The sequence below is a fragment of the Andrena cerasifolii genome, chromosome 5 (assembly GCF_050908995.1).
Source record: "Andrena cerasifolii isolate SP2316 chromosome 5, iyAndCera1_principal, whole genome shotgun sequence".
In the NCBI taxonomy this organism is placed as follows: domain Eukaryota; kingdom Metazoa; phylum Arthropoda; class Insecta; order Hymenoptera; family Andrenidae; genus Andrena; species Andrena cerasifolii.
The window spans coordinates 6324989-6343750 of record NC_135122.1 but is presented as its reverse complement, the minus strand read 5'-3'; the positions used below and the strand labels follow the sequence as shown (position 1 = coordinate 6343750).

General features: G+C 47.6%; 1 protein-coding gene across 9 annotated transcripts in view; it reads right to left on the bottom strand.

Moving 5' to 3' along the window:
- Shal (potassium voltage-gated channel protein Shal) overlaps positions 1-18762 on the bottom strand; it is a 110596-nt gene that overhangs the window by 46682 nt on the left and 45152 nt on the right. For all 9 annotated transcript variants that reach the window (XM_076813206.1, XM_076813203.1, XM_076813204.1 and 6 more), the window contains exon 3: positions 462-650. In XM_076813206.1, coding sequence (XP_076669321.1) covers positions 462-650 — 189 coding nt within the window. The remainder of the gene's footprint in view (positions 1-461; positions 651-18762) is intronic.

Here is an 18762-nt window from a genome sequence, read left to right as displayed (position 1 = left end):
ACCCCATATATGGGGTAAAGTGGTCGTTTTCGCATTTTCTTTTCAAGTTGAATATTAATATACTTTAAGTTTATTTTAAGTATAGCTATTCGACATTTATCAATAGTAATGTTCAAATTATATTATGAATCTATTTCCACACATTTTTATTGGAAGGGAAAAATTTTATTCGACTTCAAACTTTTTTTCGCGTCACTTTGCCCCGGTCTGCCCTACCTGTCTTTACCCTAACCTAATCCTTCCAGCTTCTCAAAAAAGCTCAAGTCATTTGAAGCAATTTTAAAAAAGTTATTCTGTTTTAAAGAGTCTCCCCATACTTTTGTCCACCACTGTACATAAAGAGGGTGTGCTATGAACATTTCCCCGCATAAAAAAAAGGCAAATATTATATATTTCCCTGTTGCAGAGAGGTTGTTTCCCTTTTTCTATCCGCGATAAATAAAAATTCATAGAGAACTCACCGTGGTCTTCTCTAAACACCGAAGTAGATGATGATGCTGCAGTTCGAAGATGTCCTCCTCCTTGTAAGAATCGTCCAGCTGCAGACCGCTCTCCTGCGCGGCCAGTCGAGCCTCAGCCGCCTTCTTTTTGCTCACGAACGCCGCTCCGCTCGACGCTTTCGCGATCCTGATGCGCGCCAATCTGGCTTTCTGGAACAGAAGCGAAAGACCCGCGATTACCACTCGATCCCGCGTTCCAACCCCGCTGCGTGTAAATCCCATTATCAATCCGTCCCGTTTATAAAAACCAAGTGCACAACATCCGCGAATTAAATGCTGCCAGGGGATGCAAAAAGCTCGCGAAACGTTAACCCAATTCTCGGCCGCTTTTGGACAGGAATCAAGCCCGGGGAGCGGGAAAAACCACCGACGCCCTGCAAGCGTTTCGCGCGAAGAAACAGAGCTCGGAAAGAAGAGAAGGATCGCGAGTCAAAGGGAGGCGGGGCACGCGTGCCGTTCCAGGTCGAGGGAAATTGTCTCGCTCCGAACAATGGAGTGCCAGGTGGTTTTGCTGGGAAGCCGCGAGAACTGCCAGCGAGATCGTCCGCGGCCGCGGAAAACGCATCAGAGCCCTCCACCCTCTCGCTTCCAGAACGGAATCCCGCGCAGAAGAAGTCATTAGACTAACAACGACGCATTGTCTGCCCCGTGTTTTTCCTTTTTTTCACCACCCTCGCCCCCTCAGCGGCCCGGGGGAGCCCGCCCCTCGCCAGGCTCGGTCAATTAAGCTTTCAGCGGCGATTTTCCGCGAGAAATTACCGCGCGCCCATTCAGACGCCGCGAACACGCGACCAGCCGACGCTCTAAGCTCGTCCACAGCCGTTTCTGCAACGATTATGCTCGAACCGTGGCGTTCCCGGGGGGGTCGAAGTCGTCGAGACGGTCGCTGCGGCAAACACCGCCTCGAGACAAACTTTCCGCAGTTCTCGGTGAATTACGGCGAACCGACGGAGCGTGTTGCAACGGTGAGTTTAGAGCCGATAGGTGTTGGGGATCATTTTTCGCAGCAAGGAGGAAATGCGAATTTCCCTCGCTGTGTAATGCTCAGGCTTCAATTTTCCGCAGAACCCCCTCGGGAAATTTCGATAGGAGAATTCTACGTGCGGAGAGGGACACGCTAATGGCGAAGCGTTTTCTTTTCAACAGTTGAATAGTTCGATTTTCTTTGAGGAAATCTAGCCTCCTCCGAGGATGCACTCGCGTAGAAATTTCTACGAATTTAAAGCGGTCCCGTTTTTACTGTGGAACTTTTACAGGAACGGAGATTAAGGGCAACAATCCCGCCCTCGAGGGTGAAGCTTCAACCACGAACGAACCTGGAGCCAGCTGGAGCTCGCGAGGACTGCTTGTCATTCCTCTGGATTCGCCGGGCTGATAAGACGCGATAATTCAACAGAGTGGAGTGAAGTTCCGCCCCGTGGAAAACTTTGGTCCGCGCGTCTGCATCGCGAAGCAGATAGCTTTTCTTTTTCCTTCCCCCGTGGGAGCCGCGAAGACGTTGCCAGCGTAATTGTGAAATAACGCGGGATAAAGCTGCTCGTTAAAAGAACTTTACGCCACGGAAGTCGGTGGATTTCCGCGACATCCTCTGGGACTATTTTCCAACCCAAAGAGCTCTGCTTACCCGGCCGTAAAGAACGGGAAATATTGATTTTCTCCTGAGTAAAATTCACGCGTCTCGCCTTGAATGTATCTCTGAAGGTGCAGAATTTTTTCGTATGTAACTATGGAAGTTATAAAACTAGTGGAGTAATGGAAATCTCCAGAATCCGATCTCAAATAAATACGAGAGCAGAAACTGCCACCAGTTCAACTGCGTTTTCGCTTGAAATTTGCCACGCGCAAACAATTTTTCCCAAAGTCAGCGGCTCATTGCCAAAGCACCCAGCGCTATTTACGTCAATGTAATTTACCGGGCGACGCTGTAACATTTATCTGGTGCGGGCAGCCGCACCTACGGACACTGTGTGGCACCGTTGTACGAGGCATCTCGCGTGGAAGGCATAAAGAGGCTGAGTTAAATGACATCGCTCTACCACGCAGCGCCACGGCAAACTCCAGTGAATCCATCATTAACCCGTTATTTCCCTTTAACGAGCCTTTCGCTGCGTTCGCAAGCTCCGCAATCTTGCGGGTCCAGGCAGTGCTTGATTAACCAATAAGCAACATAAGCGCGTGCTTAGGGTATCAGGAGAAGGGGGGCACTATAGAAATTTTTCTGAGTTTTAAAATCTAACTTTTGTTAGAAACAATTCTCAGTAAAATGTGATCAGCCTGTCATAAGGGGGCCTGGAAATCTTTTCAGTACTTAGGGCCTCTAAGGTCTTAATCAGGCCCCGAATCCAGGGATCTACGCGCTGAGGACCAGTTATCAGATCGACGGGTAGCAAAGATCATCGATCTTACGAGAAATCTCGAGTGCAAACTGTGCCTTTACACTCTCACATTTTTCTTTCACTTGTGCGTGTTATATTTCGGCGGATTTGACCGCCGTAGTCGTCACGGGCCACGATTAACACGATTCATTTTTTCCGCTCGCGATAAGCATCGGTAATAGAAGTTTATCCAGGAATCTGGCTCGGGGCAATTTGCATCGCGCTCGATCAAAGTCGTCGGACCGCGAGCATGAAACTGTACGCGCGCACGTTACTCGCCTTATCGAGGTTCGTGCATCTCGCTGGAATTCTTTTAGGAAACTCTCTTAACGGTAATGTGCAGTTCGTGAATTAGGTGGCTGGTTAGGGAAGCCGCGGACGATTAAGGAAGATCGAGGATGGGAGTTTCAGTTGAAGAACGCGGGATTCATGGCCGAGGACTCGCGATGAACGCGTCAGCTGGCTCTGACACAACCCACGGTCCGTCTCTAAAATTGTCTTCGATTCCTGCACGTCGATGACTCTGGGTTGCAGCGGAGACGCGTCTAAAATCAACACGAGGAATACGCTTGCACCCGCCTCATCCCTGATCGTGAACCGGCTAGGCCAAGGACTCGGAGACTTCGGAACGAGGTAGAATTCCCTAATGGAATCTATTCCATAAAATCTACCACGTACCACTACCTGTATTTCCGATATATTTGTCGGAATTGAACTCTGTGAGCAGGATTTTGGTAGCCAAGACGATATTGTTCGACTCCGAGGTTCTAGGGTACACCTAAGTGCCATGTGGTTCATTACAGGTGCATACCCCTGAAGGGGTTATACCTAGTCAGGCGGTCGAAAAGAGGCGAATATTTGTGAATTTTTTTTGAAGAAGTGCAAGCGTATATTTTTACAAAACTTTTTGCGCTTAAAAGAGCAACATTTAAAGAACACAAGACGGAGAGAATTTTCCGAAATATTAATTTAAAACAAAATGGCGACTATTTAAAGTTGAAATCCTGATTTTTTTCGCGGGATTTTTGCAAGTATTTGTGCCCTACCTCTGCGATTGTGTTAGAGAACGTAGGTCATTGGGGATACACTAATCGGACCCTAGAGTTTCTCGCGACAAGACCTCGGCGGCGCGCAGTATCTCTTCCTAATTCTAAACAAACTCAAGTCACACGCGATAGCTTGGTGACTCCTCCGATGCCCACCCCCAAGGGCGCGCCGCTTATGTCAAGGTCCCATCTGCGACTTGACCCTCCAACAACGAAATAGCGTATCTGCCTTCGAACCACCTTGAAAACACCTAGCCGCTAACATATTCGAAGGCTTCAGTGGCACGTATCCACCCCAGAGGCAGCGAAGTACTCGAGAGATCGAGACAGCGCGCAGACTAAATCGCTCCATCGCCTAACGCCAAGAAAGAAGCCGTGACGATCGATCGCGGATAGCGTGGCGTCGCGTATTCAAGCGAACAAGGCGATAGATCCTCGTAGCGACCACCAGGGTGGCGCAGGGGGCACGTGGCGTGGCAGCAGGCAGTAAAAGCCACGGAAAGTGCACGCGGTCGCGGCCCGGCCCGTCGAAGCCGCGCTCGAGGACAACTTCCTGACATTTCGCAGCTGCGGCCCGCCGCGTAAACATCCGCGGACGCCAGCGACCGACACCTTGCAGGCGCGGATCCGCCGCGTCCGATCGCCAAAATATACGATCCCGGCGGATATAAGTACGGTAAACACGGGTATGGAAGCCTGCGGATGCACACTGGGCGAGTGTATCGCGGCGCTATAATAGGCTTGCCTGCGATTTCGCGTAATTCCCAGGGCCAATGGACAGTGTTTGGCACGGTGGATAAATTTAGGGACACGGGTAGCGTGGGATAATCGAAGGAACGTGAACGTTTCATCTCTGGATGGGAAATATCAGTTTTTGCTTGATTATTAGTAGTATGTCTTTATCATACTGAGATTGCGTAGATAATTACGAAGATTGTAATTTGAAGTGAGAGGAGAAGAAGAAGAGGCTCAACTAGGATAGCTGTTTTTAAGCCTGACCTGGATATCAGCACAAGGAGGTGGTCCGCGAACAGATCCTATTGGGAAAGGGGAGGGTGGTTCGGGAGATTTGAGGGACGAATTTGAATTTGATGACAGATTTGAAGGAAGCAAGTATAGGAAGCTCGCGGATATTTTTTGGAAGGATGTAGTAAGGAGCAGCGAGAAGGAACCACGACACTTGCTTGAGCGAAAGCGTGGGGTTGCCAACAAGAAGCCCCTCTGCTGCATCGCAAGTACCTAATTTCGAAATTAAAATAGATAAGGTCCCGGTAGAGAGTCAGGGGAATGCGAACGAACTTTGTCATCCTTCAGAGATGTTTAGATTAAAGCTACCCAAAGGGTCGCTACAAATTGAACTCGCTTCTCCCGTGTCTGTTTTCTGCGCCAGCGGGAGAAGCCACGACTCGATCGACTCCGCCATATTCCGTGAAATGTTTTTCCGGGGGGAGGCTGGGAGTTGAGCGGCGGGCCAGCAGCGATAACGACGAAAATAAAGGAAGGGAAGAACAAGGGGCGAGGCATGGCTGCGCGCATCGGTCATCCGGTGGAAGAAGGGAACCGGAAGCGTGCAACGACGCGGAAGGTCCCGTGTCATCGGGCACGGGGGTGTGATCGATCGCGGAGGGGCTCGCGACGCGCGACGCGCACCACCGGAAACGGAAAACTGAAATTTCCTGGCGCGGCTCCAGCGAGCCCTCCCGCGACCAGCTGAGAGAGGAAAAAGAAATTAACGGCTGCCCGCGAGATTAATCGGGCCGACGAGACGCGTGAGTTACGCCAGCGACGAGGAGGATCGGGAGTAGCTCAACGTTTCGAGGAGGAAGCTCCACTTCGACGAAGATAAATCGCCTCGAGGAGAACGCCTGCGAGTACCGTGCAACCACCGGGGACTGGGAACGCGTCGACAGTTTGCTGAACTCGATGTCGACGATTCGACACGATCTTTCGAATGTTTGTTAGCTGCTGCGAGCGATAATGTTAGGAGGATTATGTTGATTAGGTGGGCTGGGTACCGGGGCAGGGATGGGGTGGCCAGTCGATCAGATTCGCGTGGAGAGTTAATCGACGCGGCCGCTAATTAATTCGCTTATGAATACTGGTTTTTATCGAGCTTGCTGGACGACGGCTATCTATAGACTGGTATCGAATTAATTAACCATCGACGCGATGCGAGGGCCGTCCTTCATCCTGTAATAATAATTACCGCGACAGGAGACCGCTCCTGGTTCGCGGACATGGGGCTGCGACACGAATTCTTGGAGCGCGCTGAAATTCTAAAATTGGCGCCAGTTCTGGTGGCTTGAAAGGAGATGGAACTTTGGAAGCTAGTTTACGAAGCTCTTGTTCATCTGAGCAAATTTCATTGGAAGCAATATCTGATGCAATTTGTGGAGTAAGAGTCAGGTATACCCATATGACGATTCGTAATACTAGAATGCTTGTGAACAAGTTGGAGCAAGGGGAAAGTGTACGTATGTGGTCAGACACGCCGCAGCCCTGTAGCTATGTTCTTCTGTAACTTTTTACACAAGCGCTGTTCTGAAATGTCAATTTACATCCCTATTCACCCTTTGAGGATGCTCTAAAAAGCTTCATTTCCTACAGGCTGCAGTACCACTCATACCATCAAGTGTAATATAAAAATTACACATGTATCAAGGAAATACTCTCTCGATATACAATTCTACTATACTGCTCGACTCTTTTTTTTTGCCGAATATATGATTATGTACACGTTAATTGAAAAATAAATACCCAATGAAAGGCATGTACAATCTTCTTAAAAATCCTTTAAGAAGTAAATAAGATAGAAAATAATTTGAATTTACGAAATTAACATTCACCCTATTCATCAAGGTACTCGTCAAGGGCGAGAACGCCAGTCTTCGCGGTTCAAGTACATGACTTCTTATCTTCTGAAGCCCCTGTACTTCCGTCTCACCCTGCAGACCGGGGAGCCGTGCTCATCCCTCCGCGTTACTTATCCTAGCACGGTGAGAATCGAGAAAGGCCATCGGTGCAGGGACACGAATCGCGCGGTCGGAAGTATCGCGTGGCTCTCGACGATTAATGCGAGGAAGATGAGGGAACGCGGATGCCGGGAGAACCGATAAGGGGGAACAGAAGGCACGATTCCAATGTTTTCGGGGTTGCCCTATAGCCCACCCCCTCTCCCTACACATCCCCCCGTCCAGGCCACAAAGTTAATTAAGCGAACGTCGACAAATAACGCGCGGGTCACGGACGGCTGAAAGAGGCGCGGCCTATAGCGTTCCAAGAAACGGCCGAAGGGGGTGAAGTGCGCAAGACCTAGTTTCCCGTGGGCATTGAAAATGAAAATAGTGGCGAGCGGTGCCCTGCGCTGGAAATATTTGCCGGTTCAACGGGGAATTCTGGTACCCGGGAGCTCGATTCATCGCGTCCCTCCGAGCTTCACTGAAACCTTAAATAGCCGTCCCGTTTCTCGCGGTCCCGGGGAGGGGAAAGAAAAACGTCCTCCGCCGAGGGTGGAGCAGGGGAGGCTCGAGTGGAGGGCGGAAGGAAATCTTGAAATAATCTTCCCGACAAATGACGAGGCTCGACGTTTAATCGCTCCGCGAGCTCCCAAGGATGCCTCCATATAATCACCCCAACGACCAACCCTCGCTCTCTACCCTTCGAGCGACGGGCGAAGCGTAGGGAAATTAATTCCCGACCCAGCGCGGGGAAATTGTATGCAAATACCTAGTGTATAATCGAGTAGCGACTGCACTTTAAAGAAATGCATCCCGGGTCCGGAAGAGTTTCAAAGGCGGCCCCGGCCAAAGGGAATAATTTAAGGGGCGTAATCAGGGACCCTCCACCGTACTCCTGATAGCCTCTCTAACGAACTTTATTGTTTCATCGTTCCGTCGCCGCCTCGAGGCAGGCTCTCCTTTCGTGTTCGATCGGAACGCGTCGTATTTTATAGCTCTGGACTATTTTGATTCGAGTAAACAATTCTTAGGTCCGCCTTCTTTTTCTCTATTCGCTGAGTCCGGAAGGGGGTAACAGGGTGACAATGGCAGCAGCCCTTGTCAAAATTCAATAGCCCTCGAGGGGAAACGTACAGACCAGATAAATTGACGCCTCGAGACAGAGGCTTTCTTCGAAGACACTCGGCAATTACTTCGTTCAGAAGACAGCGACTTCTTCGACGATTTCTTTGCGCTACTCGCCCCGTCGGCGACGTCCTCCTGCCACTGGAAATTGTTATCGCCGCGGCATTGTTGGCGCGCGTGCACGACGAACGCTCGATTCAACGCTGTTTGGGAGAGCAGGCCTGTGCGCGGCGCAGATACGCTTCAGAGAGGAACTTCGTTCTACCGTTTCTACGCGCGATATTGTGCCAGCGATGAATGCGTTTTCGAATCTCTGCTACTTCCGACCCTTCGCCCGCGTACCTGCTGGACGCTGATAAATTTCGCGACCCTTTTTCGTAAAATGGATCTCTCGCTTGAACGAAGACTTCCGCCAGCACTTCGTTTCAACGGATATTAACATCCTCCTATCGAAGTTGAGGCAAGTTATGCAGAGAGCTACTAATCCGCAATGATCTGAAATTGAGTGAAATTAGTTTGAAGATTTTAATTGTTAAAGAACAGTAGCTTCATTTCTATTGGGGATATTTTATTTCTTCTTATCGATTCACGATGTTTTTTAATGGGTAATTTAATAGTGAGTAGTATAATTAATCTTATTTTCAATTTCATGCAGCTTTTACTTTTTAAGCCTAAAGTGGAACTACGGTTTGGGAGTTTTAATAATTGTATAATGTAAGAGTTGGTCTAGGGGTTGGTAACTTTTTGGAAAATAAATATTATTGAACAAAGTTATTATTATATATTATATACATATGATTATTGTTATTATTATTATTACTACGACTTTATTACTCATTAGATGGAAGATATGGTAGAGGAAGTGCGGCATATTTGGAATACTGTTGGTAATTTGGAATACCGAAGTATCTAATAAACTACTAACGCTATCCAATTTGTAACACCGTAGAGTCTTTGTGGATGAACCGCCATTTTTACATTTTCGACTTAATCTGCAGAATAAGAAAACGTGAATCTGCAAACGTGAGTCTGCAAACGGTCCTATTGTTCCGAGGACATTTATCGCGGCCGGGTAATGTCCCGAATATCGGGGCGCGGAGAAAGCTAATCGACGAGCGCTCGAGTCAAAGGAATCCGAGGCACTTCCCTCGCGGCTCCCGTTCCTTTGCCATCCCGCCGCTCCTTGCCGAAAAATAAAAGAGAGAGGAAAAATCGCCTGTCGTCGCGCGCGACTCGATAATCCCATTGTTGTCGACAGACGCATTGTTCTCGGCTGCCGATCGAGAAGAATAACGGGAAGCCGAGCCGTGATTTGGTGGAATTCCGCGAGCAACTTTTCTGGAAGGACTCGCGTGTTCCGAACCATGGAAACTTCGGTAAAAATTCATTGTAAGCTCGCGCGATGTTGAAATTTAGTGATTACGGCGCTGGAGCGTGGGCGAACGGTCGAGCGTTTAAAATGGAAAATTAATTGAGTTTCGAGGCTGTGTAAGCGATTGTATCCGAGCTGGCGCCCGCTGGACGACACGTAGCGATTTAATGGGAGGAAGGGGGCGGAAATTTCGGAACATCTGTTGGAAATTATGGCGGGCACACCTGAAATCGACTTATGTCGCAATAAGCGGCCGGGGCCATTTGAATATTCGATCGACATTACGCTGTAGCTCTGGCGCGGCCAATCGGGCTCTGGCACGTGCTAATTAGACCCGATCAATTAATGTTGCTCCACCGTGATTCCATATTAATTCGCGTAACACGCTTTGGTAACAAGATTTCAATCGACTTCTACAGCATAGTGGAAACAGTGCAATTTTTAGTGAATAAAATACACTCTTGATTAACCGTTAAAGCACCTCTCTCGCCTCGATCCTCTGCGACGCACAGCAATTGTCGTCAACTCGAGTCCTGCTCAAAGAACAGAAGAAGACGAGCAACCTCGCGATCGGCGTTTCGCGTGTAAAAAGAAAGAAAGTGAACACCCCCAGAAGCAACGGTGAAAGAAGAACGCCCAACCGCCCGTTCGGACAGCCGGCGCGAGTAAATCGCGCGCGAATGCCCGCGGAATACGGTTTACGAGCGCGCACGTTCGATTATTCGCGGAAATTCTGCGGACGGCGATAAATCGCTGGGACTTCGCGAGGCGATGACGCGAGCCCTGTATAAACATTGGCTTCGCGAAGTTGACGATAAAACGGCGATTCTCCCCCCCGTCCGCCCCCCGAGATCCGTGATTTATAAACCGACTCCAAAAATTCCCTCGCGTAACTACGCGGTCGCCCAGTTTTTGCCGTTGTAAACACGGCCACGTTCGATCGTTAAACCAGACGTAACACGGCCCATAACACCGCCCTGGTAATTCGAAAACGGCCTCCTAATAGCGGCCACTAATTACCAACCGTTAATTAACGTTATGCCTCCCGCGACTACGCGGGCCTCTCATCGAATCATAAATTCCGTCCGAAACACTCGCCCGACTCTCCCACTCGTAAAAAACTCTCTCCCTTCTTTCAGCGCGTTCGAATCGCGGCGTCCACTCCTCGTCCCCATCCCTTTGTCCTCTTCGAGCGGTCTCTGCATCGATCCGCAGGGCCTATCGACGCGCGACCACGTAAATCGACGTTTTATCGGCGCAATAACGGAACGACAGCGTGTCGACGGTAATTTAAACCGTAGTATCTGCTCCTGGGTTTGATTTATCAAACCCGCGCGAAGCCCACGTGGACGCGTTTTACGAGGTGAAAACCCGTTGACAGAGGGGCTCGAACCCCTTCGCGACAGCGTCCCGACCCTTTTCGTCACTCCTCGAAACATCAGACCTTTGTTCCCACTGGAATCAAACTGGCCGGTGTTCGTTAAATTCGTTTTCTAAATAATCCACCGATTCCCAGCTCAGCACCCGAATGCACCCCCCGTCCGATTTGTCCGCGAGAGACGCTCCAGATTTCCCGCTGGATATAAACTCCGAGTTACTTTGAATAATGAGTCACGCCCTGTGGGGGTGCAGAGCTTCGGAAGAAAAATAATTGAACGCTGCTGCAGTGGCAGGCAATTCCCCGCGTAGATAGAGGAAGTACAGTATATTTGGAATACCAGTTTGTTTAAGGCGAATAAAAAATTACGGAAGCGGGTGGGAACAAATAAAACTACATAATATCATAGGGAAACTAATAAACTTTTGCGTTTCAAACTCTCCGTAATAATAAAAAAGAAAAAGTAACTGAAACTATGGCCGAAATGAAAAATGACAGTAAGTATCGATTTCGTTAAGGTGCAGGTAATTTGGATTACCGGTACTACAATTTACCTTCACTTTGTAAACTTAAAAATCCATGCAGATAATTAAATTATTTGCTTATTACGATTTAATCAGGCTGAAAAATCACAATGTAGGAACAATCTTTGGTAAATACCTATAAATGGACAGCGCTGGCCGAAACCGACGCGGCGGTAGCTGATACGCGTGAAACAAAAGCATCGCTAAGCTTTGGACTATTCCAAATTACCTTCACCTTCGGTATTCCGAATTAGCAACAGTATATCCAAATATCTTCCTCTACTATCACACCGAACTTCCTTATTCGGCACTTCTCGACTGAAGTCTCCCGCCGATGGATAATCGATCCGACTGAAAAATCAGACCACAGACCCAACATTGTCCTACCTGGTAAACGGAACAGTGACGCTCCACTGTTTACCAGCGGCCACGCGTTGTACGCGCGAATCGGCTCCCGGTACCGATCGATCCCGCCCGAGGAATCGTTATTAACGCTGCCGGCGCGTAAACTGTTTGAAAGTGCGGCTGTCTTTAGCCGCGTTCAAGAATAGCGCGACGCCGCTGACGCGGTCGTTTTCGCTTGCCCTGGTGCACTGGCGGTGCCCGACGACCAAAGTCGCGCGTGATGGACCGACGACCACCGGGGGCGAGGTGACGTCAGAGAACGCCGTGCCACCGTCCATCTGTTTACGCCTATGGGTCCAGAGATCCAGAGATCCATGGTCCTCCCCCCACCACTCTCTCCACGTTGACGAACCCCTTTTTCACCGAGCCTCGCCGATACCCCGGCCAGAGTACACTCAGGGCTGACTTTAACGAGCTCGTTCTACTCGCGGACGTGTCGATTATTTTTCTTGCAGCGCGAGCGGTGCATACAACATTTCCACGGCTCTTTTTCTTCGCGGATTATCCCTCGATTCGGGGATTAGCTTCTTCCCCCTTTTTGCGAGGGTGGTTCCCTGCGTTTCATGTTTTTATGCAACGCGGGGAATGTTTTAGTAGAGTACGCGGTGCATGGGAGCGAAGTTCTGCTGTGTTTGAAGGGGCAACAAAGTCGAGTGACGTGGGATTGACTGTGGCCATGACGGGAAGAGTGCAGCTTGGTTGCGAGGCACTTGTTTATAAGTTTATCTAAAGGAGGACAGTTGGCCTTTCTATGTCGCGGTTTGTAGTTAATTTTGCACGAGGAATCAACTGCCGGGGGGAAATCGTCTTCGGTGGATACCTACATTGAAGCGTGTCGAGGGTTAGTCTACATTTCAGAAACAATAGATTTTTGTGACACTTCCGAGCAGCAGGACACGTCACCAGTGCTGGATTAACCAATAAGCAAACTAAGCACGTGCTGAGGGCATCAGGAGAAAGGGGGAGATCATAGAAATTTTCTGAATTGAAGAGTCCTTGTAGAAAACACTGTAAGTGCCAAAAATCAAAGTTTAGACTACAGTGTTACCATTGGCACGTAGAACATTTTCCGATAAAATTCTGCTTTTTTAATTTTGACACTTACAGCGCCTCTCTTTAATTTTAAAATCTAGCTATTATTAGAAACATTTGTTAGTCAACTTATCAGAAAAGCCTAAGAAATTTAACATTGGGTTGATCACCTCGTATAAGGTGGGCGCAAAATCTTTTAACTGCTTAGAGCTTCTAAAAGTCTTAATTCAGCCCTGCACGTGATTTCGCTGCACCCTCGCGCACCCGTGGCGCCGTCACCGTAAAGCAGACTCGCTTCCAAGCCGAGCGTTCCGTCAAATTGGATCGTTAAATAGGTTAATCACTGGTTAGGCGAAGTAAATCTTCGTCAGCCAGGGGTTCGCCGTAAATATTCGCAACCAGCTTCCCCGTGACTCGGGTGTCAAAGCGTCTGCCAATAATTATTCGGAGCCCGAAGGGAGACCGCTAAATGAGCGCTCAGAACTATGCCAAATGGGACGAATCACGCCTACCCCGACGCACGGGCCGAGTCTTCCCAGCTTTCATCCGCTTCGGAGTTTACCCGTCCAGCGGACACGCCGACAAACAACCCGACTATCGATCAAACTTAAACGGGCGACCCGTGTTTCTTCGAGCTGCGCGTTCCTGCGCGCAATTTTTCAAGCGGTGACACACGGAACCTGCTGACGTTTCTCCAACGTCCCAGCAAAAAGGAAGAAGAGAGGGTGGGAAGAGAGCGAAGATATTCAGCAGGACGAAACTTTCATCCCCCTAATCTCTCCATTTCCACTCAACTTGGCCCGCCAGGGCTGCAAATGTGGCTCCTCCCGAGCTCCCCCTGGGTTCCTTCGCTGGAGGATCGGCAGAACTCGCGACCATCGCGCGTTTCTCGATCGCTCGGAGAGCGCGAGCGGTCGCCCATCGCTGAAAGCGATTTTCAGGGGTATCCTGGCACGGATAATGCCTCCGAGCGATCCAGTAGTCGAGCAAACAAACGGAATGTTAGACGGAGTGGCGGCGTTCCTTTTCCCTTGGACGCTCGTTATTTTTTTTTCTTCGTCTTCGACCCCCGTCCGCGCGCCACACACTCCCCGGCAGGGAAGAAGAGAGAGACCTTTAAGGGAGGAGCGTGACGAGAGTTCGCTCCAAGAATAGAGATACGTGGTGAAGAGGGAAGAAAGAAATCTTGTATCGCGGCTGACACGGCCACTGTGCACGGAAAATAAACCGTGTCGCCTAAATGGAACACCGATTTCGAACGATCTTGTCGAGTTTGGATGACTTTAAAGTACCGAGCTTCTCTGACACAAAGGCCTACTCAATTATGCTGCATATTCTTGTAAATTGGCGATTCATAAGCTCTGAAAATTCTATTACAACCAGGGCCGGGCTTCTCTATAAAGAGGCCCGGGTGCGAGATATATTTTGGGGCCCCAAACAATTTCTCAAAAGGATAATAATAACAATAATAAAGGAAATAATATATGATATATTAGAATAATGTTCTAATTTCTTTTTTCTGAATTTTAATCAAATAAAAAATTTCGATCTCAATTGTTTCTTTTTTACTTTCTCTTTTCTTCATTTTTCCTCTTTTTGGGGCCCCTGATTACATCTCTATCATTTTTTATGCTTTCCAAGAAGAAACCATTCTCTATACCCCTTCGGAAACACGCAGTAGTGTTTCATCTGAAAAAAAATCGAACAGTCCTGTTCCCAGACTTAACGACCGTCGAGACGCGCGTATCGATAATCGTAAAGCACTTAATCCTCGAAACAAACGTGGACGAGTTTCCAAGGCGAGACTATAATTTCCGTCGCGCAGCGGAAAAGCCTGAGTGTGGCAGAGGAGTAGATAGATAAAAGTTCCCGAGACTTTTTTCCACTTGCGGAATAATGTCACCGCGAAAAGTTAACGCGATATCTCTCCCGTTCGCCCGTTTAATTACTTTAGCGCTCGAACACGGCCCCCTTTGTGTCCAGCTCGCTCGCGCGGACCGACAAAAACACGCGATCCCTCGTTGCACTTTTCCATTGTGCCCGACCCTGTGCCTTTGATTCGTTCCCCGTCGAGCACCCCACCCACGTCACTATCGTTTCTCAATTATCTGATTTTCGGGAAACGGCACGTGACCTTTTTGGGAAATTAGATGAAGTTTTTTACGGCTCCCCGGAAGTCGGGGGGCGGTCGATAGACCGAGCGAAAAGTTCGCCGTTTTATTTTTTTCGGGCAGCCGAGATTTATGCAGCGAAGCGTTCGGATAGGCCGAGCACCGGCGGAAGTCGGAGTTTGTTTCAGGACGAGAAGTTCAGGAGGGAAGACCGTTTACTTATGGAAGCTCCACTCAAATATTTGTTTACCCGCAGCCGGGTGAACTTGCTTGCCGCGAGTAACATCGATCTCCGAGGGAAGGATCGGAAGCGGAAAGCAGCAAGGAGACCTCGGAGGCTGCGTAGCAGACTTCAATGTTTCACTTTCAATCTATTTATTTGCGCAACGCCGACGCCCGTCCGCCGCGTTTGCATTTCCTTCTTTAGCGGCGACCTGGTCTCATAAGCAAATTCTGCGATCGGAATGACGCTTTGACGCGGCGCGTGGCTTCTGTTTGCTCGGATCACGTTCAATCTTCATTTATTGGGTGGGTAGATTACGAAGAGTTTGGGGAGACCGGGACTAAAAGTTCCGATTTCGATAAAACATAAAAAAAAAATTGCTGGAAAATAATGTAGTTATTCTCTTCGCTATTGACTAATTTCTTGTTAAATTTATTATATTTTCTGATTTTAAGCTCGTTGTATTTAATATATTGTAATAGGTTTTTCATAAAAAGTAATTTATTTGTGGCTGATCGAAGCGGAACTTCTTACCCCTTTATGGGGCAAGTTGTTATCGCATTCGGGTAAGTTGTTTCTAAGATATGAGTTGCCTTTTAATGAAACATTTCATTTTCTAATGAAATAAAACAGAATTTTATTAATGTTTATTTATGAAGGTTCGGATCAACAAAAGTCCCTGACCCCGGGTCGGTTGTAACACTGCGTGGAGTCGATAGTAGCACAAATTTAACTTTAGAAAATTAGAATATTTATTGACTTTAATTATAATAATAAATGAAAAAAGTAAAATTTACAACCAATTATGCGGTGTCGCCATTGTGGCAGAAATAGAAAACGTTTTGGCTGGTGCATTCTTCATATGATCAATCCTTACATTCAGTACATTGCACCCATTTTTTATTTGGTTTGCTTGTGCTGTGCTATAGGATTCCATGCAAACAAGACAATATTATTAATCTTCTTTGTCAATATTCGGTTCTGTCCCGGTACAACCGACCCCGACTGCCGATGTTACAATCGCCCCCGACCAGCTTTTGAACTTAAATTATAAATTTATTGACGAGACACTTAAAAGTGATAAAAAAACGATCAGTATTACTTTAAAAGTGGCCAGATTAAATATTAAAAAATAGAGAAAACACGAACTTGCAAAGGGAGTATTTATATTACAATTTTAAATCAGTAAGGAAAAGTTACTTTAGGGTATCGAAAAGTTTTCTTCCCTATGCATGTCTATTGTGTATCTATACTGCTAGGATACGGATGTGTGTATTCGAAATATCATTCTTCGTCATATATCCAAAATTTGTGTTACTATCTACCATATGTTTTGAGATATTTAACGTGTTACAATCGCCCCCCTGTTACTATCACCCCCGGTCTACCCTATTAGGTTTATTTTGATAAAATAAATAATGTCAGTGCGAGTTTTAAGAGCCATTTTACGTTACGTGCGCCAATTGTCCACGATTTACTCTATGGTTCGTAAATACTGCCCACGGAGCGGCAAGTAGATTCAGTCGTTACCGGCCAGGCAGCCGGTGCTACGGTTTAACGAACCCCCTTTAATTCACCTTTCATACATTTGCTCTAGCCATTACGTTTTGAGATAGAAGGAGTAGATCTCAAGTGTCCCAGCGCCGACGCTACTCCATATTAATCGCTCGACGCGAATAGAACTGTTCGTAATCAAAAGTCAGGCTCGATTCGGGGAATGGCGGTCCGAAGGCGGTGGGAAAAGCGAGGCAACGCTGACAAATGAAGCGGCGACGGAGTACAAAATGGGATGCAGAGAGCCGAAAGATACGCCGGTGTCCGAAACCGCGAATCGGGACGAGCGTGGCCATGCATATGTAGATGCGATGCATCTGCATTGCAGATTTAACCGAGCCGGGAAAGAAAGCGAGCCCCGATTTCAGGGCTGCGAATTGTCGGCAAGCTGCTCCCCTCCTAATTTCCGAGAACTCCTCCCCCGATCTTTGACTCGGTGAATCTGGTGGCTCCTGACGCGATTGCTTGGATATCCGACGATTTCGGAATCATTTTTCCAGATCCTCATCTGTCCAGGTATTTGCCTCCCCTTAATCGATACCTATAATTATTATAACAAGGAAAGAATGTAACTTTGACAACCAGCGCGACGTTTACAGTCCTCCCATCGAGATCGGCGCTTTGCAGACACAAACACTTTGCAGAACCGAATCTGAATTAAACCCTAAAGCATTATTCTTTACTGACTTCCTCGCGTCTCATTTACATTTCTCAATACCCGTAATTTTATACCGAGTGTGTCGTCATCCATGGACTGTGATTCGTGATGCAACAATCGCCATCAATCAGATTCGCGAGGCGACCGGAATGATCCCCGACCACGATCATCCTCCTCGCCACTTTATTCGGCCAGCTGCCTCTGTCTCTCGCCGTACACGGGATAGTGGTAATGAACTGAGGGTAGCCCGCTGGCAGATCGCCAATGAAAACCTCCTGCTAGAGGCTCGAAACAGCAACCGTGAGATTTCTGCTGCTGCCTGGCTGAGGAAATTATTGCGAATCGACTTTGCGCGACCAAGCCACTTCTGGCGCTCGACTTTGCCAGAGAAGTTTCCAATTCGCTGCCGACTGTCAGCCTGTCATTTCGGCGCGTTCTGTGGTTCTATACGAAAAACGGGGCGGAACTGGCTTGTTAATTCTTCTGGGGGACAATTGTGGGGCAGATCAATTTTTAGAGAAATAATGAATATGTTTAATTCCACTCTACTTCGTAAATAAATTATTCGAACTTCCTACACACCAGCAATTTACATCCAATATATCTATTTCCTCCTCACTGACACATGGATCACAGAAATAGGCAACTGTGGGCGAACAAATGAACTTCCCGGTCATGGGACTCGAACCCAAGATTCTTTTTTTTTTTATCATGATGCTTATTGACAAGATGGAGTACACTTGCGTGGTATTCTGCCCTCCTTAGTTAAAATCTCCTATCTAACATTTTGAAACAACCGAGAAAACTGAAGTTTTATCATTCACTTTGTACCGTCCTTATTTTCCTTCATTCAAATTAAAACATGTTGTCGCTATTTCGTAACAGGCTGATATAATTTTTTGCAATAGCTGTACCGGTAGGTGATGTATTATTAACGTACCAATTAATTAATTGTTTCATATAGGATATTATAAACATTTGCAAAGGAGTTAGGTTAAATACATTATACTGTTTATAAATCTTTACAAAGCACGTAGAGTTTTCTAACTTTACTTAAAAGGTAATAGACGCGTGGAACTTTAAATATTTCAACATATCTCAAAAAATGAAAAAACGCTAAATAGGACAGTTTAACTACGGAGGGCAGTATTCATGAGTGCAACAAACATAAGAAAAAAGCTCAATTATCTGGGATGGTTTGTGAGTGTCCGGATGCTCGAACACTGTCGAGACTCCCGCGCAGAACGCTCAGTTATGTCTACAGATTTGAAAATACAATCGTACTACTGTACGCTATCCCCCGCAAAAGGGGGGGGGGATCTATGTACGCGTTACCAACTCCCCCAACACCGACTCTCCGATATTACTCTCTTCCGAACTCTACAAATACTATATAAATAGGCCGTTCCCAAACGCCGAACGCCTACGCAACCAAAGACGGTACAGTTATGGTGGGCCTCTATTAATCGATGAAATCAAGACCGCCAGAGGGAACGGACGAT